This window comes from Coenobita brevimanus, chromosome 85 (genome assembly GCF_032717465.1).
Source record: "Coenobita brevimanus isolate Jiangsu-jjx chromosome 85, ASM3271746v2, whole genome shotgun sequence".
NCBI lineage: Eukaryota > Metazoa > Arthropoda > Malacostraca > Decapoda > Coenobitidae > Coenobita > Coenobita brevimanus.
Window position 1 is genome coordinate 10,918,107 of NC_137038.1, and position 26,981 is coordinate 10,945,087.

At 40.5% G+C, this 26,981-nt stretch overlaps 1 protein-coding gene across 1 annotated transcript in view; it reads right to left on the reverse strand.

Moving 5' to 3' along the window:
- The window catches only part of Liprin-alpha (PTPRF interacting protein alpha), a 332,503-nt gene that overhangs the window by 178,725 nt on the left and 126,797 nt on the right, over window positions 1-26,981 (reverse strand). The window contains exons 10-14 of the mRNA XM_080280589.1: window positions 26,757-26,924; window positions 25,012-25,133; window positions 16,755-16,867; window positions 6,111-6,249; window positions 1,891-2,108 (exon numbers count right to left, since the gene is read on the reverse strand). Of these exons, the coding sequence (XP_080136715.1) occupies window positions 1,891-2,108; window positions 6,111-6,249; window positions 16,755-16,867; window positions 25,012-25,133; window positions 26,757-26,924 (760 nt within the window). The remainder of the gene's footprint in view (window positions 1-1,890; window positions 2,109-6,110; window positions 6,250-16,754; window positions 16,868-25,011; window positions 25,134-26,756; window positions 26,925-26,981) is intronic.

Sequence of the window (26,981 nt, forward strand, 5' to 3'; positions counted from 1 at the left end):
TCACCTTTCCATTCAGTTCTCACAATGTCCATCTCAGCAGCAATTACTTCAACAAACAAGAGATGAGGCTATGGCACGCCTAATGTCTGACTTGGCTTGTATCTCTGACTGGGGTAAAAATAATCTTGTTGTTTTTAATGCATCAGAAACTCAGTTTTTACACTATCAACCCAACACAATCTTCCACAGGAGTACCCACTAGTGTTTAATGGTATCTGGCTCAATCCTGCATCATCCTTGAACATGCTTAGAGTTTCATTCACTTGGGATTTATCTTGGAAAGATCATAATGCATCTCTTGTAAAATCTGCTTCCAAGAGATTAGGCATGCTAAGCCAACTCCGTACCTTCTTTACCACCGCAGAGTTGTCGACTTTATACACGGGTTTTATTCGCCCCTGTGTAGAGTACAACTCTCATGTGTGGGGAGGCTCCCCACATACAGCTCTTCTCAACAGGGTGGAGTCAAAGGCTTTTCGTCTCATTAACTCTCCTCGTCTTACTGGCTTCCTTCAACCTCTGTCTCTTCGCCGCACTGTTGCACTTTTATCTCTTTTCTATCACTACTTCAATGATCACTGTTCCTCTGAACTGTCTGCTTGCATCCCTCCACCTCTATGAGGGGTGCGTGGCACCCGTCTAGCGACAAACTCTAATCCCTTTTCTGTCCAACTCTCTAATGCAAGAGTTAACCGGTACTCCCAGTCCTTTATTTATGCAACAGGTCAACTCTGGAACTGTCTCCCTGTGTCTGTATTTCCTACTTCCTGTGATCCCCAGTCTTTCAAACACAGTGTGTCCAGGCATCTCAAAATGAACGGATCTTGAATTTGGCTCCCTTCTGTATTTTTTTTTTTTTTTCTTGGAAGGAATGGTTTGTGGGCTCCTGGCCTTTGGTTCCTTCTTTCTTGCATTAAAAAAAAAGCTGTCTGGACATTGCTACTCCTCACCGTGCCCTAGGGTGGGAAAGGAGGTCCGGATGATGATGATGATGATGATAAAATAGGTCACTGGAGTGAAGGGGATAAAGAAAATTATCAAAACATAGAGGACAAACACAAAGAGTCTGGTTAATACTCTCTAATCTGAATTTACTATTGACATTACCACTAATGAGAGTAGGCCAGAGCTACAGTTCCATTTAACTAACTGTGAACAATATTGTAATTTTTCAATATCAAAAATATTACACCTTGTTAATGGGGCAATATGGGAGTGGCTGTTATTTATTTATTTATTTATTTTTTTCTTAACATGTCAAGTGATGTAGGTTTCTCAGGCCAAACATTAATACAGACTGAGACAGCCTTAAACACAACCATAAGATGACTAAAGCATTTTCAATACAACAGAGCTCCTTGTTATTTAAACATTTTCTTGCATCATATTTGGCTAAACTTTGGACTTATCTACAAAAACTTCCAAGTTACAGTAATTAGCACTGTACCTAAATCTTAATGCTTCCAAGGAAACACTCTTGGTCCACGGCTGGCTCTTGCAAAACAAGTTAATTTCTGTACTTAAGACTGGAGACTTAAACATCCCAGTCTGAAGACTGTAACAGTTCATCTCACTATGCTTAAAACTATGCCTAAGTGTGTCACAGTTACGGAATGACACTGAAACTCTCAAGAAATGAATACATGAAATAAACACTGTACAGGGTAATAAGAAAAAAAAAAACTTTATCCACAAACACAAAAACAAACACTGGCAAAATAAATGGTAATCAGAGAAAGCTATTCAAGACAGCAACAAAAACAAACCATAAATTAGCACCTGTGTGGCATAAACTCTTCACCATACAGCCAAAACAAACAGTAAAAATAAGTCCCACATCACACTACCCAAACTCAAGACACATACATGCACACACAAGACGAGTCTGACCTGATCTCATTGTTGATGGCATCAAGCTGCTCTTGCAACATGAGGGCAAGGGTCTGTGCATCGGTGTGGTGTGAGGGTGAGAGCATATCCATGTGGGAGAAGATGGACTCTGCATCTTCACCCTCCCCATCGGACAGCTCCCCACCCTCCCCGCTGAATGGCTGCGCCAGGTGCCCACCTCCACTGCCACCCCCGCCCAGCTCCCACCCCGGCCCTGCCTGCTGCACCAAAAAGGGTTTGACTGGAATTTTAGGATTTAAATTCTTCTAATCACCTACCCTTAGCCTCTTTACAATGAGGACATCTTTTAGGCTTACAGTGACCTCATGCACTGAAAGGACATCCATCATCCAATCCTACATTGCCCCATGAGGAGCGTAGAAGCCCAGGGCTAGGCAGTAAGTCCTGACATTTAAGATGAGAGTGACCAGCCTCACTCATCCCTGAGTGGCATTACATGAGCAATAAACCCCAATTACCCCTTGGATATAAACCTTCACCAGTTCAATCTGACTGGAGCACAATAATTACCCACTAAACCACCACATGCCAAAATTTGGTTATATGGTTACCACCCAGCAAATGAGGGATATTATCTAATCTCTTCAGATCAATGAATGTCTCCAAAGCTACGTAAAACTGTCTTCAGAATATTAATAAATGATGAAAAATATATCACTGGACTGAAGTAGTAGTAGTAGTAGTAGTAGTAGTAGTAGTTGTTCCCTAGGAAGTCTGGCCGAAAAGTCCCAAGTCACTAAGGAAGGCCATAGCCGAGACCGGGCTTTCCCACAGAGCTCTCAAGGAGTGTATGTTGTGTTGTTGGCGCAGGCAACTGTGTGCAATACAGTCTTCCATAATGTGCTTAATAGTATGGGATGCTGTGTTGCATCCTGGACAGGCATCAGCAAAGGAGTCTTCCAGCCTCTTCTGATAACTCAAGAGGGCTGGATGATGCCCACATCTCAGCCTGGCCAAGTGGACCATGTCCTCACGAGGGAGGCAGAATTCAGAAGGATGGATATCAGGAGGCCATGCAAGGAGCTGTGTGTTGTCTTTAAGTGACTGAATGGAGTGGCGTGATCTGAACATGGATATGCTTCTGGATGCTGGTTTGAGGCACGTGAGGGGGTAGAGATGACAGTATTTTTGTATGACATCGTGTGAAGGGTGTTGTTTTGATGTTCCTTGGTGTGTGTGGATGTGCTGCTATGTAATGTAGTGGATGGTGTGGGTTTGTGGAGGCTGCCACTAAAATTTGTGTGCCTCTCATGTCTAGATGATCCTTGACTTTGGGGACTTTGATTTCTTGGTGTACGTGATCCGTGGGTGTAGCTGTGCAGCCTGTGATTATTTCTATGGCCTTGTTCTGTATGGTCTGTAGAGTGTTGCAGTGTGTTTTAGTGAGGTTAGAAGCCTAAGCAGGGCTTACATAACTCATCAGTGAATGTATATATTGTTTGTATACTGTGGTAGTGGTTTCTTTGTTGTGCCCAAATGTTGTATGGGCAAGTGACCTTAGGGCACTGAGTCTTGGTGTTAATATATTTTTGATGTTTGTGATGTGTTGCTTAAATGACACTGATGTTTTGTATATTACACACAGGATTTTCTGTGTGTGTGTGTGTGTGTGTGTGTGTGTGTGTGTGTGTGTGTGTGTGTGTGTGTGTGTGTGTGTGTGTGTGTGTGTGGTAGGGAAGTGTTGTTTATGGTGGTGCAGAATGTGACTATGTTCTGTTGCCCACTTTGTGAGAAAGGTCACTGTGGATCTGGCTGGGGTTACTGTGAGTTGGTTTGTAGTGAACCATTTGTGTAGTGTGTTGAGGTATGGTTGGAGGATGTGTATGGCTGTGTTTGCATTTTGGTGTGTACATATAAGTGTTATGTCATCTGCATAGGAAGCTATGTGTATTTGTGGTGTGTGGGGTGTGGGTATGTCATGCATGTATAGGTTAAAGAGAGTAGGGGACAAAACAGATCCTTGAGGGACACCCTTTGTGAAGTTTCTAATGTTCGATGACTGACCTGCAAATGTCACATGTGCATATCTGCCTGCTAAATAGTTTGCCAGCCATCTTTCTGTGTTATTGTGCATGTTTATCTTGAATATTTTGTTTGTGAGGTTGTCACGGGGGATGGCATCAAAAGATTTGCTAATGTCTAGTGTGACTAGGAGTGTTCAGTGTGGTGGCCTAGCTGAACTGATGCCATCAAAAACTCTCTGTGTAAGGTCTGTAAGAAGAGTGGGGAGTGTAGCAGCCTAAAACCATGTTGTGATGGGGATAGGGGGATGTGAGGTGTAACTAACTGTAAAACCAGTCGTCCAGTGACTTTGGAGGGGGTGCAGAGGAGTATGATGGGGTGGTGTGAGGAAGGTAACATGGGGTCTTTGTTGGGTTTGGGGTAGTGATGATAGTGCCATGCTTCCAGATGTTGGGTATTACGATGTGTGAGTAGCTGTAGTTTCGTATGTTGGTGAGTGCTTGTATGCCTTGTGGTCCAAGGTGTTTAAGGTGTATGTTGCTAATGTTGTCTGGTCCACTGGCAGATGAGAACTTAAGGTTACTAATGATGTGCTTCATCTGGTTGTAAGTGAAAGGTGCAAAGTCTGGGTCTGTGGGGAACTGTCTCTTGCGTCGGATGACATGTCGATTGTCATGATGGGAGTTTAGATGGCTGACGTATGAAAAGTGACTGACGAGGGTGTTTGATTGTTCTTTGTTTGAGGGTATAGTGTCTGTTGTTGTGATGGCAGCGTATGACAGTATAGTGTTGCTGGTGGAGAATGTGATGCTGTTTAGTGTTTTGTAGAGTTTGATGGTGTTTGTTCTGTGATCAAGTGTTTGGAGACAAATTATTCCAATTTAGTGTTTGCCATTCTGATATTTTATTGTTTACTTGAGTACTGAGTGCTTGCATTTGTTGTACGGTGTCTTGTGTATGGGGTGTTGGGGAGAGTTGTTGTGTGTCACGTTGACTGATGAGGCCTTGAATTTCTGGTGTGAAGTTGGGGTTGTCTCTCTTTCTGTTGCCTCTAGGGATGTGTCTTCTGTCTGTGTTTGAATAACTGTACTGAAAGTGTGCACAGCAGTGTTGATGTCTGTGATGGGTGTACTGTTTAATGTTTCAAAGTGTTGTTGTGTCTCAGTTGTGAAGGCCTCCCAGTTGGCGCTCTTATAATTACTGTATGTGTGTCTGGGATTGCTGAGGAATTTATGTGGAGTACAGAGGGTGGATAGGATATGAAAAAATGTGATTCGTGAAAGATGTGGAATGAGGAAGTTGGTGGACACCAGAATCAAAAACAGTGTACTGAGATGGTATGGTCATGTGGAGAGAATGGATAACAATAGAGTGGTGAAAAAAGTATATCTGAGCAAATCTAAAGGAGGGAGGAGGCAAGGTAGGCCAAGGAGAAGGTGGCGAGATATGGTGGATGAGTGTGTAAGGAAGAGAGGTTTGGAAGTCCGTGAGGCTAAGGAACTGACAAGAGATCGAGCTGGCTGGATGAATGTTGTGAGGAGAAGTGCAAGATCAGGGAATTGGCACCCCTTTTTAACATGACAACATCTGGACTGACTCTACCAGATACATTTATGTGAAGCTACACAACGTGGTGAATGTATTTGGAATATCTGATTGAGCCAGGATTCCAGGGGCTTGAATGATGAGTGGATGGATGCGTGGCCCATTGGACTGGGCAAATTTGGGCTGTCTGGACATTGCTACTCCTCACTCTGCCCTAGGGTGGGAAAGGAGGTCTGGATGATGACGATGATGATGTGTGTCTGTGGCCAGCTGGGGTTATTCTGGTTTTGGTAGTGATTATGTCTGGGAAGTGGTCAAAGCCAAGGTAGTTAACTATAACAGCATTGGTGAGGAGCACCTTCATGCAGCAACACCAGTATACTGTAACCAGGAAGTTCTGCTACTAGTTACAAACATCCCTCAACTCACTCCATCTTCTGAAAAGGCAATGGTGGACTGCAAAAGAGGGCTAACTCCAGTCTACAGTCTGCCAAATTCATGCTCACATAAACCTGGACCTACAACTCCTACTGCTATTGCTACTGCATCAGTGACTCACACTAATCACCATTCATTACAATGGTGATTCTATATTTTTTTTCAATTTCCATGAAACAATTCAAACCATTTAATCTAGGCGACTCAAACTATTTACTCTCTACGATGACAACCCTAACTAAACTTTCCCTCACCTGCGCATTCTCCTCCTCCAGGCCTGGCGTGCGTTTGATAGGTGGGGGAGCCGAGGGTGGGCGGCGGGGCAAGGAGCGAGAATCAAAGCTGGAGTGGGACGTGCTGCGTACAAACTCACCACCCGTGGGAGACACTGACCTGTAGGCATGGTAAAAGGGTGGAATGAGGTTCTTTTTTAGCTTCATTTTTATTCTTTTTTTATTCTTTCCTCCTACCTCTCTCTCTCTGGATGGTGATAGCAGATTTATGTTCCTCTTGTTTGATAAATTTATTATGATATTACTATCTGCCTCTCCCTACCATGTGAAGCTTAGCTGTTCACAGGAAGGATGGGGGACATACTTGGTGATCCTTTATTATACGAATGACATATGTCATTAGATAGACATATGTTCACCATTTGCCTCTCCCTACGAAATAAACCTTTAATATATGAATACTTTCCTTAACTACCTTCTCATGAGCCACCACCATAGCTTCACCTGTTTTTATGTACAGTACAGTCTGTGTTCAGTATTCAGTTTTTATTTAGCTAATGTTTTTGGTCCCCTGGAATCACTTCTCCACACAACATAATCACACTGTATACATATATCTACATGCTTCACTGGACATGACAGACCATGGACATCTGGCAACATCAATTAAGTGTTCTTAAATGTTTTGAGATACTGGTGTCTATATTTTGATGTACTGTCTATGCCACAACAACAAGTAGGCAAAATGGTATTGCTGGGGCAGAGTTTGTCTCACTCCAGTCTAATCTTATGATGCTGGACAGCAATGCCTTCACACAGTGACACTAATATAACTGGCCACCTCTGCTACTCAGTTATAAAAGTAATTTCTTTACTTCTTTCTTTCCTCGTCCTTCTGCCTACGGGTGTCTTTACACTCCCTCTTTTGTCAATCTTTTCTTTATTCTTTCCTGTTCCTTCTACCTTTGGGTGACTCTACACTAAGTGACAAGCCGAATGGTTTCCTGTACACCAGGAAACCATTTACTATGCTGGGTGGTAACCATATAACCAAATAATGGCACCTGGTGGTTTAGTGGGTAATTGTGGTGCTCCAATCGGACTGAGCCGGTGAAGGTTTATATCCAAGGGATGGTTGGAGTTATTGCTTATGTAATGCCACTCAGGGATGAGTGAGGCTGGTCACTCTCATCTTAACTGTCAGGACAAATTTGCCTACCCCCAAGCTCTTATGCTCCTCATGGGGCAACGTAGGATTGAATGATGGATGGATGGATCCTTCTCCCTATCTCCCAAATGGAAGAGGAAGAAGTGCAAGAATGAGCAACTTGAAAGGACTTCTTCAGCCTGTAGTTCACCAGCTTCAATTTGGATAAGCCTGAGACCAAAACAACGGTCTGATAATGATTTTCTGTTCTATTCATGCTACTTCCAGACAAAGGTATTCTGCTAAAGTGATTTATTCAGACTACAAGGGTTGAATACAGCCTTTATTAGCTCCTTCACTACAGCAATATGGTGTTCTTAACTAAGTAAAATTGTCTGGGAGTTGCAAGAATAAACAAAAAATAAGGAATCACTGGTCATCATATCCTATACCGGGATGGAACTGGTAATGGTAGAACAGGTAACCATATAATTCTAAACCCCAACCATGATATAACGTACTTTTGAATTGCAATCCTACTAACACTAGACAATCTTATTTTAGTCAAGAAGAATCAATACTGTGGTAGTGAAAGGGTTAATGAAGGCTATGTCTAACCCTATGGTTTGAAGCTTCTCTTTCCTAAGATTAATAAAACAGTCTGGAAGTAGCAAGAAAAACAGAAAATACATCATCAGACTGAATGACTAAAAAGATTACTTTGCTATTTTGTTCTGCTACACTATACAGTGGTTCACGATTCATGTTGTTGTACAAAGCTAATGTTAAAGACAGATAATCTGATTCTTACTGCATCTGTATTTAGCGTTATTTATCAAGGGAAAACCACACGTACAGTGAGAGATCTCTGCTTAAAAGACGCCTGTTTTTACTACACTATTGTCATCTGTACTATACATGACAACGCCCTCATGAATCCCAGTGACCTAACCAAGCATAATGGTAACTTCAACACAAGATATCCATACAAACAGGTACAGTAAACATTTCCTTGTGATCCATTCACTTCACTGAAAATAACTTGAACTAAAAGTCGCAAAAGCATCAACAACAGTAATTTACTAAAAGAAATGTCATTTCAATATTTTCCTATAGGTTTTTCATTCTTGTCAATCACGATAAAACAATGAACTTCCAATGTCTTAAAATACTGTATCTCTCTACTTAATGAATTCCTGAATTATACCACAAATAAAGACTTTAAGTAACAAATTATCAGTAAGTTATCACCTGACTGTCCTTATGTTACAGAAGACAGGCTATCAGTGCCAAGAAACAGGCATGCTGCAACAGCTGTAGGAGGACAGTGCCACAACACAACCAAGCACAACATCAATCATTATATTTCTCTTCCCTCTCTGCCTCTGCCTATCAGTATGTACTTCACTGCATGGATAATCACTGTTATTCATTTCAACACTCACTTGATGCAGTGCTGCCTACTTCATCCTTCTCCTATCTCATTCTATCTCTCTGTCTGCAATCCTTTCTACCTGCTTCTCCCTTTCCATCCTGTCAATCTTTATTACTCTTCTTTCCACTTCAGGTGGCTTTACACTAATGGTTTTCTGCAATCCAGGAAACAATTTACTGTGCTGAGTGGTAACCATAAAACCAGATAATGGGGTGCAGTGGAGTTTGCTATAGTGCCCCTGTCAACTGGGAGAAGGGACAAATACAGCATCCATCCGGGAACCAAATCTCCACATTATTTCCTGCACCTCACTGTGGCAAGGTGGTCAGCTGGAAGGGAACATGGTTCACTGCATGGGAAAACCCGGCAGGGGTGGTTGTTTGCTGGTGGATGATAGGTGTGCTCGGCCAGACAGACAGGGGTTGAGCAACAACAAAACCCAGTGATGTATTACTCTGGTTTATTCTTGTTCCCACGAGACAATTTTACTCAGCTTTGGAGACACTTTTGAAACTGATGAGCCTTTCTTTACACCATCACTACAAGATGTCTCCCAAATACAGAATAAAATCATCAGGTAGCAGCAGGATTTAAAAAAAAAAAAAAAAAAAAAAAAAACTTTGCACCATCACTATACCTCCCAAATACAGAATAAAATAATTAGGTACCATCATCATTATCATCATCCGGACCTCCTTTCCCAACCTAGGGCAGTGTGAGGAGTAGCAATGTCCAGACAGCCCAAATTTGCCCAGTCCAACAGGCCACGCATCCATTCACTCATCATTCAAGCCCCCGGAATCCTGGCTCTGTCTGATACACAAAAAACATTCACCACGTTCTGTAGCTTCATATAAACGTATCCGATAGAGTCACACCGGACACTGTCACGTTAAAAAGGGGTGCCAAATCCCTGATCATGTGCTTCTCCTCACAATACTCATCCAGCCAGCTCGATCTCTTGTCAGTCCCCTAGCCTCATCGACTTCCAAACCTCTCTTCCTCACACACTCATCCACCATATGCCTCCATCTTCTTCTTGGCCTACCTTGCCTCCTCCCTCTTTCAAATTCGCGCAGCTATACCTTTTTCACCACTATTGCTATTCATTCTCTCTGCATAACCATACCATCTCAGTACACTCTTCGATTCTCGTGTCCACAGACTTCCTCGCTCCACATCTTTCACGAATCACACTATTTTATAACCTATCCACTCTCTGTACGCCACTCCAAAAAATTGGGACTTATGTACAGGGTTTGTGAGTTCTTCACTGACAAGCAGATGGCCACAATATACAAAAGTCATGTGCGTTCTCAGACTGAATACTGTTCACCACTATTGAGTGGATGTGGAGCGGTTGCATTGAGGCAGTTGGACAAAATTCAAAATAAAGCCATTAGATTAATCAATAATCCTGCCATTACGCAGGACTTTCCTCCATTATCAGTACGCAGAGATGTTGCTTCTTTAGCATTATTTTATCGATATTTTACCGTAAGTGCACCGACGAACTAGCTTCAATTGTGACTCCCCTTCACATTTTCTCCCGAACTACTCGGGCAGCTGGGAGTGCCCATGAACTCACACTCTCTCCCCCGCCATGCAGAACCTCTGCTTATCAAAATTCATTTATCCCCAGAACTACTACTCTCTGGAATTCACTTCCTGGGAGTTGTTTCCCACAAACATTTAATCCACTTCAATTTAAATCCAGTTGTTATAAATATTTTATGAATGGAGGATGCCTTTAGGCACATGGACTTATTATTTTCCCTTGGTTTTTCCTTCCTCCATTCATTATCTTAAAAAAAAAAAAAAAAAAAAAAAAAAAAAAAAAAAAACATACATTCCTCATCCATCCAATCTCCACTGCTCTCACTCTTGACTTTTCATTTTCATCCCACACTACTGCCTCACATCTATAAGTTAAAAATGGCACTAACACTCCTTCATGCAAGCCTCGTGCAGCTGTAACATTCAAGCCTCTGTTTCTTATCAAGGCCTTCATTGCACCAGCTACTTTCCTTCCTTGTGTCACTCTACTTTCCATTTGTTTTGCAATGTTTTATCACTGTACCCAGGTATCTGAACTCTCTCACCAATTTCAGTCTCTCTCTGTTCACTGTAACATCACACTGGGAGTCACCTTCTCTCTCAATAACCATCACTTTATTCTTTTCTACATTTACTCTCAAGGCACGATGCCCACACACATCAGCAAAACTCTGCACTAGTCTACCAAGTTCTTGTCTGGTATCTATAAAGTAGTACTGCATCTTCAGCATACAACAAATTTGAGATATTCCATCCATCACCATTCATTACCAATGCTATCCCCCTCTCCATTACTCATGTTTTTACTTCTCTTACCACCCATCCATACATACATATTAAACAACCATGGGGACATCACACAACCTCGCCGCACACCCACACCAATCGTGAACCATTCACTTAGATGTCCATTTAACCTTACACATGCTTCACTACCATCATAAAAACTCTTGACGGCACCTACCAGCTTACCATCTACATCATACATGCGCAAAACCTTCCACAATTCTTCTCTGACTACTTTGTCATATGTTTTTTCCAGATCCCTGAATGCCATCAACACCTTACAGTCCTTCTCACAGGCTTTCTCCACTATCTGTCTTACTGCAAATATTTGATCCACACAACCTCTGCCACTCCTAAAGCCACCCTGTTCATCACTCTCCAGGACTTCTGATATCTCTCTTACTTTCTCTATAATAATTCTTCCATACATCTTTCCTACCACACTCAATAAACTTATGCCACAATAATTCTCGCACTCACTTCGCTCGGCTTTATTTTTGTACAGGGGTACAGTCACAGCCTTTTTCCATTCTGCTGGCAGTTTCACTCATCCATGACTTCTTACATATCTTCAACACGCACTTCATTCCGCTCTCTCCATTACACTTAATCATCTATACATACACCTCATCAACCCCAGCTGCTTTCCCATATTTTGGCCACTTCACAGCGTTCTTCACCTCTGCAAATGTCACGTTTCCTGTCACTAAATTCTTTCTCCGCACACCCCGAAAACCAATCATGTTTACAGTAGCTCTGATCTCTCTATTCCCATTCATCAGGCTTTCAAAATATTCTTTCCATTTGGTCTGTACTTCATCCCCATGGGTTAATAATCTACCACTTGCATCTTTCACATTTTCACATTTCTTTCTGCTGTCACTTCTATATTTCCACACCTCCTTCCAGAATAACTTTCCATTTTCAGAGTAATTTGCATTCATTTTTCTTCCTAGATCATCAATGACCTCCTTCCTTTTCCTCTTCACTAGTCACCTTATGTGCTTCTTGCTCTCAATATATTCAGTTACTTCAACTGAAACCCTGTCCTGTAACCACTCTTGCCACTTGTTCCTCTTTTCCTCCACTGCTTTCTTAACTTCTTCATCCCACCATGCCATACCTTTCTTCTTTGATGTTATTCTTGCCACACCACAGACCGTTTTAGCATTACTAACTAAGCAATCCCTATGTGCATTCCACAGGCTGTCCAGATCATTTCATTCCAATTCACAGATTCTAACTCCTTCCCTACTTTGGTCCTGTATTCATCTGCCATTTCTTTGATCCTCAGCTTCTCGACTTTCAGTCTTTCTCCCTGACTGTTCCTCTCTCTCCTGGTCCACCTCACTCCTCTCAGCTTGATCTTGCATACCACAGTCATATGATCCGACAGACCTGAACATCATCCTCTCACAGCCCTCGTATCAACAACCATTCCCAGCATCGACCTTTCTACGAGCTCATAATCAATGAGGCTTCTTTCAATACGATCCCTGTTCTCTCTATACCATATATATTTATGTGCATCTTTGTTTGAAATAAGAGTTACAAGTGCATAATCTCCTTTCCTAACACAAATCCTTCAGTTGCTTCCCAGTTTCATTTTCTCCTGGCACTCCATTACAGCCCATTATGCCATCCTCAGGACCAATGCCTACTCTCCCATTGATATCACCCATTGCAATCACTTTATAGCTCCTTGGCATTTCTCCCACTGCTTCATCCAGCTCATCCCAAACCCTGTCTTTCTCTCTCTCCTGTCATCACACAATGCATATGCTACAATCACAGCCATTTTCACCTTCTCAAACTTGAACTTAACATATATACATCTCGCAGCTGACACATCTGTAATCTCTCACTCCACTCTGTCTCACTTCATTCATCAACAAAGCAACTCCTTCCTTGCATCTTCCTTGCCCATTCATGCCAGACATCACACACTTTCCACCCTCCCACTCCTCCACTTCACACCCTTTCAACTTTGTTTCACACAATGCCATCACGGTATATCTTGCATGCTTAAACACATTCTCCCCTTCCACCCTCTTGCTCTCCTCATTCACACCTCTCACATTTCACATGGCCATGCAGATCTGTCCATTTGGTTGAGGCCTTGGGCAGGTATTGGGCTCTCTGAGGCTCTTTGAAATATTTGTCATGATTAAGTGATTCTAGACAGGAGAATCTGGGGGACACTTAATCCGGCCAAAAACCCACGTTATATGGTTACCACAAAGCATAGTAAATGGTTTCCTGAGTACAGGAAACCATTGGCGTAGAGACCATAAGGGATCCCTAAACTGAGTGAGTGGATGATGGGCATCCCCATCTACCACAAAGGATTTATTTAAAAAAAAAAAAAAAAAAAAAAAAAAAAAAAATCCCATCACTGAAGAGGTTAATGCCTAATAAAAAAAGAGTTCTATACAAAAATTACAAAGTTTGTCCCTCAATAACAATGGCAGACAACTCAATACCTTCTTTTTATATGTCACTAAATATATTACTCACCAAACTTGTCCACACCATACTCCTCTGGCACTAACATTACGCCTTTCACTCCAGTGATGTATTTTATATCTTAATCTTGAATATATCAGATGGTATTACTCAGCTTAGGGGAGACACTGGAATCTCAAGGGGACAGAAAGAGCCTTTAATATACTCCTTCACTTTTACAGATAATTCCCAAGTTGAATAAAATCAGCAGCATATAGCAAGAACAATACCCGTACTGTACTGACAAATACATCACTGGACTGGGATAACGATACACTTCTAATACTGATAAAACTGTTCCTAAATACTGTACTTCCATATAATAACCATAAATAGTTCTGATTTACTTACCATTCCTATATTTCCACCTATTAAATTTTCTTTATAATTTTTTTACACCAAAATTGTAATACAAATGAACACACATCAATTTCACATGCACTAGGATTAAGGTTATGTTAAACACATTAGATGGCATTTTTATAATTTCTGATCATGCAGAGATAAGTTAAGTTCAAAGCAAAGTAGGTTATGATAAATAGCAAAGGTGTACTGTAAAACACTTAAGAGGTACATTTTTGATGGGCAGCTTACGATACATGGTGACATTAGTTGGTAATAAGCCGGCAGCACTAGGAGGGGTTGGGAACTACCTTGAAAAATTTATCTATGTGTATACATATATATATGTACATGATGGTTATCTACTGTATGTACATGGTTATGTATACATATGTACATTATGAATAACACATTAAGTTATATTCTCACTGCACAGAGGACTTTGTAACACTTTCTAATCAATTCAGTTTCCATATTACACCTTCATATTGCCTTCTATGTTATTATTGTATTTATAGCTTATTAATATCGATATAGATTGTGTCAGTAACATACAAGAGGATATTATCCCCTTCAAACTGATGATATATTTTACACTATTTTTGCGACAACCAAGCAACTTTATTCACGTCTGGAAAGTTCATTCATACTGAATGGGTTACTGAAGACTATCTAATCCATTCAGTTCAAAACTGTTCTCCCAAACCACATAAAAACTGTCTAAAGGCAGCAAGAATAAAATAAAAAGTAAGTTATCAGGGCAAATAGTTAAAGAGTATAAGAATGAGTAAAAACTGAGAAAAAATGTTATAAAATCTCCTAAACCAACCAGAATACTTGATCAATATCGGGGTTCTTCTTGTATGCACATTAACTAGCGTCCCTCATATCAAATTCCTGACAACAGCAACTATGCTTCCTAGTGCATGCTATGAAGTTACTGTCCAATCTACAAAACTAAATGTAATAATTTATCATCTTATACACAATTTAGTGTTTTCCTAATCCCATTTCTCTAATGTTTTCATCTGTTACTGTGCAGAGATTTGCCTTTTGCATAAATACCAAGCTGTATAGGGTCAAAGTTGGGGACTACAGTAGGTTAGCATTATGCCCTTACACCTGAAGGGGATAACATGGGACTGGCTGTTACCACTGCCATCAAGGGATAATTGTTTTAAGTGGCAATACTGTTGTCTTTCATATGTGATGGTGATCACAGAGGAGGGTTCAGTTAATTAAACTGTGATCAATTGGCTGGATTGGAAGCTTAGACTTAAATTCCCTGTAGTTAATCACATCCACGAAAACTGTTTGTACATTCCTATCAGTCCAGTCTGGTCCAGTCCAGCAAAAGTTTTGGGATAGTCTTTGCTTTGAGTCCAAACTATGCCATTACTAAAAAACAGAAACCACTCCACCTTACTTCATCTCGCCTACAAGCTTTCTGATCCTTCAAACATTCAGGTTTAAGTTCAATCTGATTCAGACTATATAATACATGATTAGATACCATTACATACAACGCTGATACTTATTTCTGTTGGTGAACTATTAAATATTATTGGACTGTGAGACTGGGTTCTATTTCATACAAACACCCTACTCATTGATAACAGTAAAGTAATTTAACTCCTTATCTATGACAACATATTTTTCTATTTGTTATTTTTACCACAGGTGGGTTAACCCCTTACCTACGACAACATATTTTTCTATATGTTATTTCTACCATAGGTGGGGCGCTCAACATCCACTCACTCTACGTTGTGCTGCTTTGGGTGTCTGCCCTTTCCTCTCTTCCATCTTTCCTCTTCTCTCTATCTTTCCTTCATTCTTTCCTCTTCCTTCTGCCTACTGGTGGCTTTAAACTCTCTCTTCTGTCTTTCTTTCCTTCATTCTTTCCTCTTCCTTCTGCCTATGGGTGACTACACTGAGTGACAAGCCAAGGAGTTTCCTGTACACCAGGAAGATACGTACTACATTGGGTGGTAACCATACAACCAAATTATGGTGCCCAGTGGTATAGTGGATAATCAAGGCACACCAGTTTGATTGAGCCTGTGCAGGTTTATATCCAAGGGGTGGTTGGGGTTTATTGCTCATGTAATGCCACTCAGGAATGAGTGAGGCTGGGGTTTATTGCTCATGTAATGCCACTCAGGGATGAGTGAGGCTGGTCACTCTCATCTTAAATGTCAGGACCAACCTGCCAAGCCCCAGGCTCCTATGCTCCTCATGGAGCAACATAGGACTGGATGATGGAGAGATGAATATTTCAACCACCTATTTAATTTAGCTTTGCAGAGACTTTTCAGGCTAGAGGGATTAAATTTTGAATTCATTTACCCCTCTTCAGTACAAGAAGTCTCCCCCCAGCTGAATAAAATAATCCAGAGGTAGCAAGAAATTACAACACTGAATTGATGGGGTTAACCTCTTCAATCTGATGATGTATTTTCAATTTTCATTCTTGTTAGCTTCCAATGATTTTATTCAGCTTGGGATTGACTTTTTTAACTGGAAGTTGTTAGAAACAGCTTTCATTAACTTCTGCTCTATGATAGGGCTCTCTTTAAACTCCATAAACTCACATGGTAGCAATAATACAATGACAATGACATCCCTGGACTGAAGGTGTTATATCTTTCAATCCAGTGACATCTTTTTGCAATTTATTTTTCCAATTACCATATAATTTTATGCAATCTGGGAACATCCTCTAACAGTGACCTGGTCCTTCCAGTTTGAATAATCCCTCTTCAGTTGAATAAAACTGCCTGGAGGTACTAGGAACAGAAATGAAAATATTTCATCAAATCGACACTGTTAGGCAAGTTTCTGTGTCGGTGTGATCTGTGTGATTTGTGGAACACCACATCTCCTTTATTACCTGGTCAGTGCTTCTGTCTGTTTAATATTGAAGGCAATCTCCTGTTGCAAAATTTGTTGCTTCAGTTGTTCTGCTTCCAGTTGCCGTCTGGACAATTCTTTCACTATTTCACTCTGTGGTGGCAAAATAGAAAATGTAAAACTAAACGGGTCTATAAGCCAGACATCAAGCACACATTCAGAGCCAAAAAATTGATGAAAGGTAGGAGGATGTGTGAAGTGCGACCCAGGCAAGCAGTGCACAGCCCAAGTATTGTCACAATGCTCACTGCTGAACTCATGGTTACCATCTCAGATTCAATGCTCAGATGACAATGTTGATGCAGTTTTTACACCATGCACTCCTCTCTTGGTGAGAAGCTAAAGTGATGCCTCTGTTTAGAGGAATTAGGTGTCTCTAGCCGAATGCCCTGTTTGATGCTAACCAATGGTCCTTGGGTGAGATCAAACACTTGACCCTTCAATCAAGAGCAAGAACTCAAAGCTACTAGGCCAAAAAGCTACTTGGCAGCTCCAATTGGGACAGCATAGTCAAGTGAAGGCTGACATTTCGTTAATTTTCAAATGTCCTTGGCTACGGCACCCTAGCCTCAGGACCCTACATCTTTCTACAGGCTGTTACTATAGGTTTTCCTAATTTCAATCTCGTTGACATACACAAAGGAAGCTCTTGATACTGGAGGAGTTACCCTGCAACTTAAATTTATCAATTTTGTTCAACAGGCTGGGGTCAAAATATTAAGAACTCAAGAGAATATTTAATATGCTTGTATTACAGTTGAGCACTGATGCTGGGTGTATGGTAAGCAATGAGCATGTTGACATTTTTGGGAGCAATGTGTTAGGCATAATGAGGCCTCCCACGTCACAGTACTCTCAGCTCAGATGCGACGGAGAAAAGGGGGAGCGCAGGATGATACAAAGAAAGAATGGAAGGGGGGAAAGATGAGAAACAAAATGAATGGACAGGGTGGGGAAAAAAAAGAAAAAAAAAAATGGAAAGAGAAATATTGTTAGGACTCCATATTATAATTACAAATCATAATAGATAAATAGATAAATAGATAGATAGAGAGACAGATAGAAGCAGGAAGTCAGATGATAAGGTATTGTGTCTGCGAGAATCAAGCAATGCTAAACATGCTTACACACTCTTAACTCAAGGAATGCTTTATAGGCACACGACAGCGCCTTGTGACCATACACACACATACACACATACTCACACACAGGCTTCTAGAACTTTCCAACAACAGTGTAACACACGTGACACGACCCCTGCTACACCAGAATTTAGGAACCAGAGCTCAGAAGGAGACAGGCCATAGAACCGGCAGGTAGTAGGGAGAAGGGCTTAGCAACATGGGAGAGAGAGAGAGAGAGAGAGAGGTAGCTAGCGGGACTCTACTTTATACTTCACTCGTGTGTGAGAGACTTTGTTGATATTTCCAAGACAAATAAAAATAGTCCCATACTCATCTTTACCTCTCCTGTCATTGCATGACAAATGGGAACGAAGATTATCATACTTACAAAACTACTCAAGTATAACAACCACTCGTCCACAACTTTAATATATATATAAGTAATCAACAAGTTACTACAAAGTCTTTTTATGAGATTTGTAATTATAATATGGAGTCCTAACATATGATATAAAAAGAATGAAAAGAGAAAATGACAGAAAAAAAATGGGAGAGTGAAAACAGGTATGGAAATGGAAAAAGATGGTAACAAAACCATGTTAAAAACAATGGAATGAGAAAAAAGATGCAACAGAAGAAGAACAGAAACAGAAAAAGATGAAGATGAAAAAGAATGAGAGGGGAGAATACGAGAGAAAATGAGAAACGTGAAAAGAAAACAAGGCTGGACTCAGAATATGGGAGGGAAGATGAAAGATGGGCTGAGAATAACAGGGGGAGTGAGAAAGAAGGGCTGCGAATGAAAGGGAATGAGAGAGACTGACTGCCAAGAGGTGCTGGAAGGAGTGAAAAAAGGAGAAAGGTAGAAGAGGAAGGGGTGAGGTCCTGAGAGCGAGATGATGTGAGTCTTGCTGAGGTGGCGACTTACCCCACCAACCCTTGCTGGAAGAGGTTCTCCATCTCCCCCTTCAAGTTTTCCAGTTCTTGTTGAACTCGTTCCTTTAAAGTGACAAGGGGTCATGACAGCTGATGTTACACACTAACACACACTATATCTACAACACTTTACTATCTGTCTATTGCTTCTCACAATTCTATTACATTTTATCAATAACCTTGTCACAGTGAAACAAGATTGAATTTACACAATACTGCAAAATAAGCTTCTGTCAAATCCAATATATAAATCAAATTGTGATCTAAACACGGGCATACAACCTATCTCATATCTGAGTGTTCTGTTACCTGTCAAGATGATATGAAAAGAGAAAAAGCAATTTTTTTCCCCAGCATTCAATTTGGTATATATATCTTCTACTGGGTTATACTTTTGAACTGAATAATGTTCTGCACTTTATAACAATATGTTCAGCATCACCAAATTTCCCTTCCAAGATACTGTACCAAGTAAGCAGTGTGGAACTAAACTGATACTTCCTATATACAGTGGTTAATATTACAGCACCTTGTTCTCTGCAGACAAGCAACTCAATATAATGTAATGGCATGAAACACTTAAGTACTGTATTGGTGATAATTACATATATCTAAGTATTAACCTGTTCAGTATGGTATCTTTATATATCATTCCTGCTGCTGCTAACGGAAAGTTTTATTCAGTTTAGGAAGGACCTCCTGTACTGAAGGGGTTAAATGAAGACAGTTCCCTTTCACAGTCAGAGGTGTTCCTATCTATCTATCTATTGCCAGATGCCTCAATCCCGTTTGGGGTGGCCACAAACAAATCGCCTCCAAGTCGCCCTGTCCCCCGCCATTTCACTCCCCTGCTCCCAACTCACCCCCCCCCTCTCTCATATACCTCTCCACCCCATCCCTCCATCTCATCCTCGGCCTCCCCCTCCCTCTTCCCCCCTCCACCTCACTCACATACACTCTCTTCGTCAGTCTTTCACCCTCCATCCTCTCCACATGGCCAAACCACCTCAGTGTGTTCCTCATAACGCTTCCTATCACATCCACATCAACACCACAACGCTCCTTTATATCCTAATTCGTCAGCCTGTCTCTCCATGTGACTCCACAGGCTCCTCTTAAATAACTCATTTCCACTGCTCTCACTCTTGACTTGTGTCCTTCCAACAGCATCCAAGCTTCACTTCCGTACATTAGAGTTGGTATCACAATACTGTCATGTAGTAACTTTTTCACTTCTATGCTCACTTCCCTGTTTCTTATCACTGCTTTCAAAGAACCAGCAACCTTTCTTCCCTGCTGTACTCTTTCAACCACTTCACCCTCCAAACCTCCATCCTTACTCATCACACTACCCAAGTACTTAAACGTACTCACATTTTCCAATTCCTCACCATTCAACCTCGCTGTACATTCACTGACTTCACCTCTCTCAAAGACCATCACTTTACTCTTCCCTACATTCACCTGTAGATTCTGTTTCTTACACACTCTCCCAAACTTATCCACCAAGCCTTGCAGCTCCCCTTCGTCTTCACTCAACAACACAGTATCATCTGCAAACAACAGTACAGGGAGTTTCCAAACACTATCCTCTCTCACCAGGGCCACTCCAACATCCACTGCCCTACCTTGTACCTCTTTTATTACCCCATCCATGTACAGATTGAACAACCATGGAGACATGACACATCCCTGTTTCAAACCAACTTTCAAAGAGAAAAATTCACTTAGTTCACCATCCACACGCACTGCAGCCTTCGCACCATCGTACATACTCTTCACAGCATTCAACAACTTCCCATCTACTCCATATATTCTTAACACTTTCCACAATCCTTGTCTATCCACCCTGTCATATGCTTTCTCCAAATCCATGAAAGCCGCATACAACTTCTTTCCCTTCTCTAGAAACTTTTACACTAAAGATCTAAGAATGAATATCTGATCTACACAACCTCTTCCCTTCCTAAAGCCTCCCTGTTCTTCTCCAACTAATTTCTCTGTTCTTTCTCTAACTCTGTCAATAAGTATCCTATCATACACTTTTCCTATTATACTAAGAAGACAAATGCCCCTATGATTACCACACACTTCTTTTTCCCCTTTTCCTTTGTACAAGGGAATAATTATACCTGACTTCCAATCCTCTGGGACTCTACCTTCCTCCCAGGCCAATCTGCACATGTTCCACATCCATTCTAGTACTATCTCTCCCCCATGCTTCAGCATTTCACCACACACTCCATCAATTCCTGGGGCTTTCCCCGATTTAACTTTCTTCATTGCTTCCACAACTTCTATCCTACTGATTTCTTCCTGTCTTCTCACCTCCCTACACTGAATAAAATCATCTGCCAGCAGAAGAACAGAATAAAAGACACATTAATTTCTTCAAAAGAATTACCTGCATGAATGTGGGGAAAATTCTGATACTGTTACTACACATCATTTTGCAACACAACCTCTTACTGCAACTATAAAACTAACAAAAGATTTTTTTTTTTTTTTACCCCTTCAATCTAATTATACATTTCCATATCTTATGCTTGCTACCACCATACAATTTTATGAACTTTCAGATAGGTCTAAGGCAGTGAATGTATTAATGAAGGCTAAACCTAATTCCACCCATTTGAAAAGTCTCTCCAAAGCTGAATAAAAGTGTCTGATGGTAGCAATAACAGAATATAAAAGACATCATTTGAGTGAAATGGGTAATTAAGAGAAAAACACTGACTTACCAGCTGACAGGAAAATAACTGTTAAGCAAAACATTTAAGCAAAACCTTATGATACTAATAATAATGTGGAATAATATATACTGAGTCATGAACTAAAGCAAATGATCATTAACAATGGTAACAATACTGCAAACATCAAAAACAGTTGGGGTGCCAATTAGAAAGGAATTAATGAAACATAGAAGTCATACAGTATTCTTAACTTCCTCAATCAGATGACATTTAAAAATTTATTCTTGCTACATCCAGATATTTTCACTCAGATTATGAAAAGCAACTCTTACTGAAGGGATTAATGAAGGCTATAAATAGCTCCTCAATTCAAAGAGTCTCTCCAAAGGCAAATAATATAGACTGGAAAGACCAAGAATAAAACAGACATTACGTCATCATACAGGAAAGGTTGAGACAACAATTGTAAAGGCGCCAGTACTCCACAATTTTGGACAACCATTTATGAAACCTCGGCATGTGAAAAGTGTACATAACTTCACTATCAGGCTGTTCAATGTGTTCTGTAATGTCGTATGCATGGTAAAAAATCATAATACTTATGATTTTCCATAAATGACCAGAAAAACTGGGAACTTGCATACATCTTTGACCGATCATTTTTCAAAATTCAGACACCTAAAAAACATTCTTGCCATAAATGGTGGCACCAGGCTAAGACAAACACTAGATAATTTGGACTGATTGTTAATGCTATCATTTTATTATGAGACTGTTACCATTTACAATAAGATTATTTGCAATGACTCGCAGCTAAATATTTCACATAACTAGGAAATTAAGACTAAACAAAATGCAGTAAAAAGTTCCATGTTGAACTAGATGACATAAAGGTACAGTGGACAAGACCATCCCTGTCACCATCGCAAAAAGCAAGCACAGTATAAATCATTACAAATGTATAGTGACAAATGTGTTTCATTATAAAACAAGCAAGCAGCATGACGACTGCAAATGAACTTAAATAGAAAAGAGAAAAGAGAAGTGAGTGGTGAATTGCAGTGTAATGATGGAAGGAAGATGGTAGAAGGTATGCAATGTTTAAGACAGACAGAAGAGACACTTAATTAACTCTGTAAAAAGTAACAGATTAACATCTCCTACAGACACATCAATCCATCTCAAATTTAGTTTAATTTAACATATCATGAGTTTCACTTATACAGGTTGTCATGGAACTTGATACACTAACTTTAGGATGTGATTCTAGGGCTGCTTTTGATTAGAAAATACTACTTCAATATGGGTCCAATGCTCAACCTTTATAAGGCTACATTTAATGAAGACCTTCTGGCTCACTTATGAGGGAGGCCATTTTCGCCCACAAGGTCATCAGTAACTGTAACTCCGTAATGTGTTAGAATTGAACCCATGTTGATATGGCATTTTTAAATCAAAATTTGCCATAGAATCACCTCCACAAGTTAGTGTGGTAAGTCCCAGGAAAACCTGTATATATTAAGTAGGTTTATTAAGTCTACTGTAAATTACAATAAAATCAAATTTGATACTGTTCAACTGTACGTCAATCTCAACTTTATTATGAATCAGTTAAATCATATTTCATTCTACTGAGAAGATAAATATGATTATAACTCATTCAATATCATCCAATTCTAACTTTTATCTATCTATCTATCTATCTATATCCCAACGCCCTAACCCAGCAAAGGGTGGCCACAGACAAAATGCCTCCAAGTTGCTCTGTCACCCACCATTTGACTACCTTCCCCCAAACTCACTCCCCCCTCCCTCATATACCTCTCAACTCCATCCTTCCACCTCATCCTCAGTCTTCCCCTCTCTCTGCCCTCCCTCCATTTCACCTACATACACCCTCTTAGTCAGTCTTTCATTCTCCATTCTCTCTACATGTCCAAACCAACTCAGTGTATTTCTCCTAATCTTCTCAACCACATCCACATCCACCCCACAACATTTCTTCACTTCTTCATTTGTCAACCTGTCCCTCCATGTCACTCCACATGCTCCTCTCAAGTAACTCATTTCCACTGCTCTCATTCTTGACTTGCTCCCCTCTAGCAAAGTCCATGCCTCGCTTCCATACATAAGGGTAGGGATCACAATACTATCAAGCAGTGACTTCTTAACTTCCATACTCACCTCCCTATTTCTCATCACTGCCTTCAGGGAACCAACAACCTTCCTTCCCTGCTGTACCCTTTCAAACACTTCATCCCCAAAAGTTTCATCCTTACTCATCACACTACCCAAGTACTTGAATGCACTCACATTCTCCATATCCTCACCAACCAACCTCACAGTGCATTCTGTGACTTCATTCCTCTCAAACACCATAACTTTACTCTTGTTTACATTAACATTCAGATTCCTCTTCCTACACACTGTCCTAAATTCTTTCACCAAACCTTGCAACTCCCACTCATCTTCACTCAACAATACTGTATCATCAGCAAACAGCAACACCGGAATCTTCCACATCTCACCCTCATTCATTACAGCCACCCCCACACCCACTGCCCTACCTTGCACCTCCTTTACAACCCCATCCATGTATATATTAAACAGCCATGGAGACATCACATAACCCAGTTTCAGTCCCACACTGAGATCAAAGAACTCACTCAGCTCCTTATCCACTCGCACCGTAGCCCTAGCTCCTTCGTACATACTCTTCACAGCACTCAGCAATTTCCCCTCCACTCCATATATTCTTAACACCTTCCACATACCTTGCCTATCTATTCTGTCATAAGCTTTCTCCAAGTCCATGAAGGCAGCCTCTTTACCTTCTCTTGACACTTCTCCACTAAACATCTTAGAACAAATATCTGATCTTCACACCCTTTTCCCTTCTAACTTAAATCTTAAATTTTCTCATCTTATTCACACCTTAAATCTTTCAACTTAAACCTTTCTTTCTAATTCACAGCTCATATGCTTGTAAGTGGCAAACTGAATCTATCCTTTTAACTCTTTTAACTCACACTTATAGTTTTCCTTTTAAGTCTTCCCTCCTAATCTCCAGCTACAAAGCTTTCCTTCTAACTTACACCATAAATATCTTCTTCTAATTTAAACCTTCTTTCTAACTCACAGCTCATACACTTGTAAGTGACAAATTGAATCTATCCTCTTAACTCACACTTGCAGTTTTCTTTTACATCTTCCTTTCTAATCTACAGCTACAAATCTTCCCATCTAACTTACACCATACATTTTTTTCTAATTTAAATCTTTCCTTATAAAACTTAAACCTTTACATCTAACACCTTAAACCCTACCTTTGAATCTAAACTTTAAATCTTTCCTTCTATCCTTAAATGTTAAATCTTACTTTTTAACTCATCCCACAAACTCTTCCTTCTAAACCACTCCTCAAATCTTTCCACCTAACCTGAACTCTAATTCTAAACCAGGCCAGCCCCATTCCCAAGCTTACTTTCTCTTGAGTGGAGTCCTCTAGAATCTTGCGGGTCTTCTCCAGCTCTGCCGTCAGGAGGTTCTTCTCTTCCAGCGCTCTCATTCGTTCCTTTAAGTGTACCTGTAGCCGCTCATTGGATTCTGAAGGGTGGAGAGAGAGAAAAATGAAGATGAGATTAAGTATCATGTCATAATATAGTGTGTCTTTCTATATATCTACTGTATAGTCCACCTATTTATCTGTCTGTCTATAGCCACACATATGAACCCCAGAAGGCGTGGCCACAAACAAATCATCCTGTCCTTCAGAATAAGCCTGCCCTGTCTACAACTCACACCCTCCTGACCATACACCTCTCCATCCTATCCCTCCATCTCAACCTTGGTCTTCTCTTTCCCCTCCTCCTCTCCACCTCACTCATTACACTCACCTAGTCCATTTCTCATTCTCTTCACATGGCCAAACTATCTCCAGGCACATCCCCTTTCCAGCACAATCACAGCAATACCATTATGCACCTTCACTTACTCATTTGACTACCTGTCTCTCAATGTCATTCCACATGTTCCACTCAAGTAATTCACTGCTGATCATCTCACTTCTGACTTGTGTTCTTCCAATACAGTCTCAGTTTCACTTCCACCCTCAGATGGGTTGGCTCTGAATAAATTGCCTCCAAATCATAATGTTCTCCACCATAATGAAACTTTCCCTTCAACCCATACCATCCACACTCATATACCTCTCCACCCCATGCTTCCACCTCATGTCTCTCACCCCTGCATCCATCACCCAATCCTGTACCCTCCACACCAGGAGTACGTATCTCATTATTTACCCCTGGGAAGTCCTCATGCTTAAAGTCAGAAATGTGTTCCGAAATACCTTAACTTGTTCCCAATCTGTTGCAGTAAATTTGGACAAAATGGCACATGAGCTTTATAAGATGGAGCTTTAAAAGCATGAAATCAGTAATTTTGTGTGGGGGGAGGGGAAAAAAAAAAAAAAAGAAGGACTGCTTTTGATAGGGACTTACTGCATACCTTTGCTATATTTTGTGTCACCTTACAAGCAAATAAATCTACATTATGTGCTTTATTTGATTATGTCACTCTTCAAATGTTTGAGAGGCACATACCATAATAACTACAGGTCCTCCCCCACTAACAAACGCTCAACTTACTAATTTTCACACATATGAATTTGTACTTTCAATAAAATATTCAACAAATTACATGGAATTACATGTGATATTCAACACATTATTATAAAATAGGCTTTGTGTTAATGATTTTGCCCAATTGTAGGCTAATGTAACTGTTCTAAGCACGTTTAAAAGGCTTGGTAGGCTTGGCTAGTCTATAATGTTCGGTTGGTTAGGTGTATTCAATGCATTTTCGATTTATGAAAAAATCGACTTACGAGCAGTTTCTTGAAACATAACCCATTTGTAAGTGGGACAGGACCTGTACTCTTACAAATTAATCAACTACTGTACAGTCAGTTCACACTTAAATTCCAGAATATATATCGGCGAAATGCTGGTTTATGTGACACAATTAAGTGAAACAAGTTTTCAGTTCATGAATCAGAGGTCAAGAGTAAGAACATTCACTTCTGACTTCTAAAGACCTACATAATGAATCAGAAGCAAACTGAAGTGAAGAATAGATGTTAATTAATCAGTATCTTGATAGAGAAACAACTAGAACTGAAATAACTTTAAATGAGGACTAACTGTATATCATGCAAGTTTATTTCACCTTGAAGTAATTTGTCAACTGTGGCTGAGAGTCTAGAGTTGTGCTCCTCATTCATCTTTAGCCGCTGATTGAGACGCAAAAGCTCAGCCCCCTTCTCATCCAGCTGGTTTTCCAGGCGCTGAATTCGGTCCTCCGCACTACCATGTTTTTCCTGCACCTGCATGGAAAATAGGCAAAGTGAGCAACAACAGAAAATATGCATATTATCTAAACTATAGTATTAAT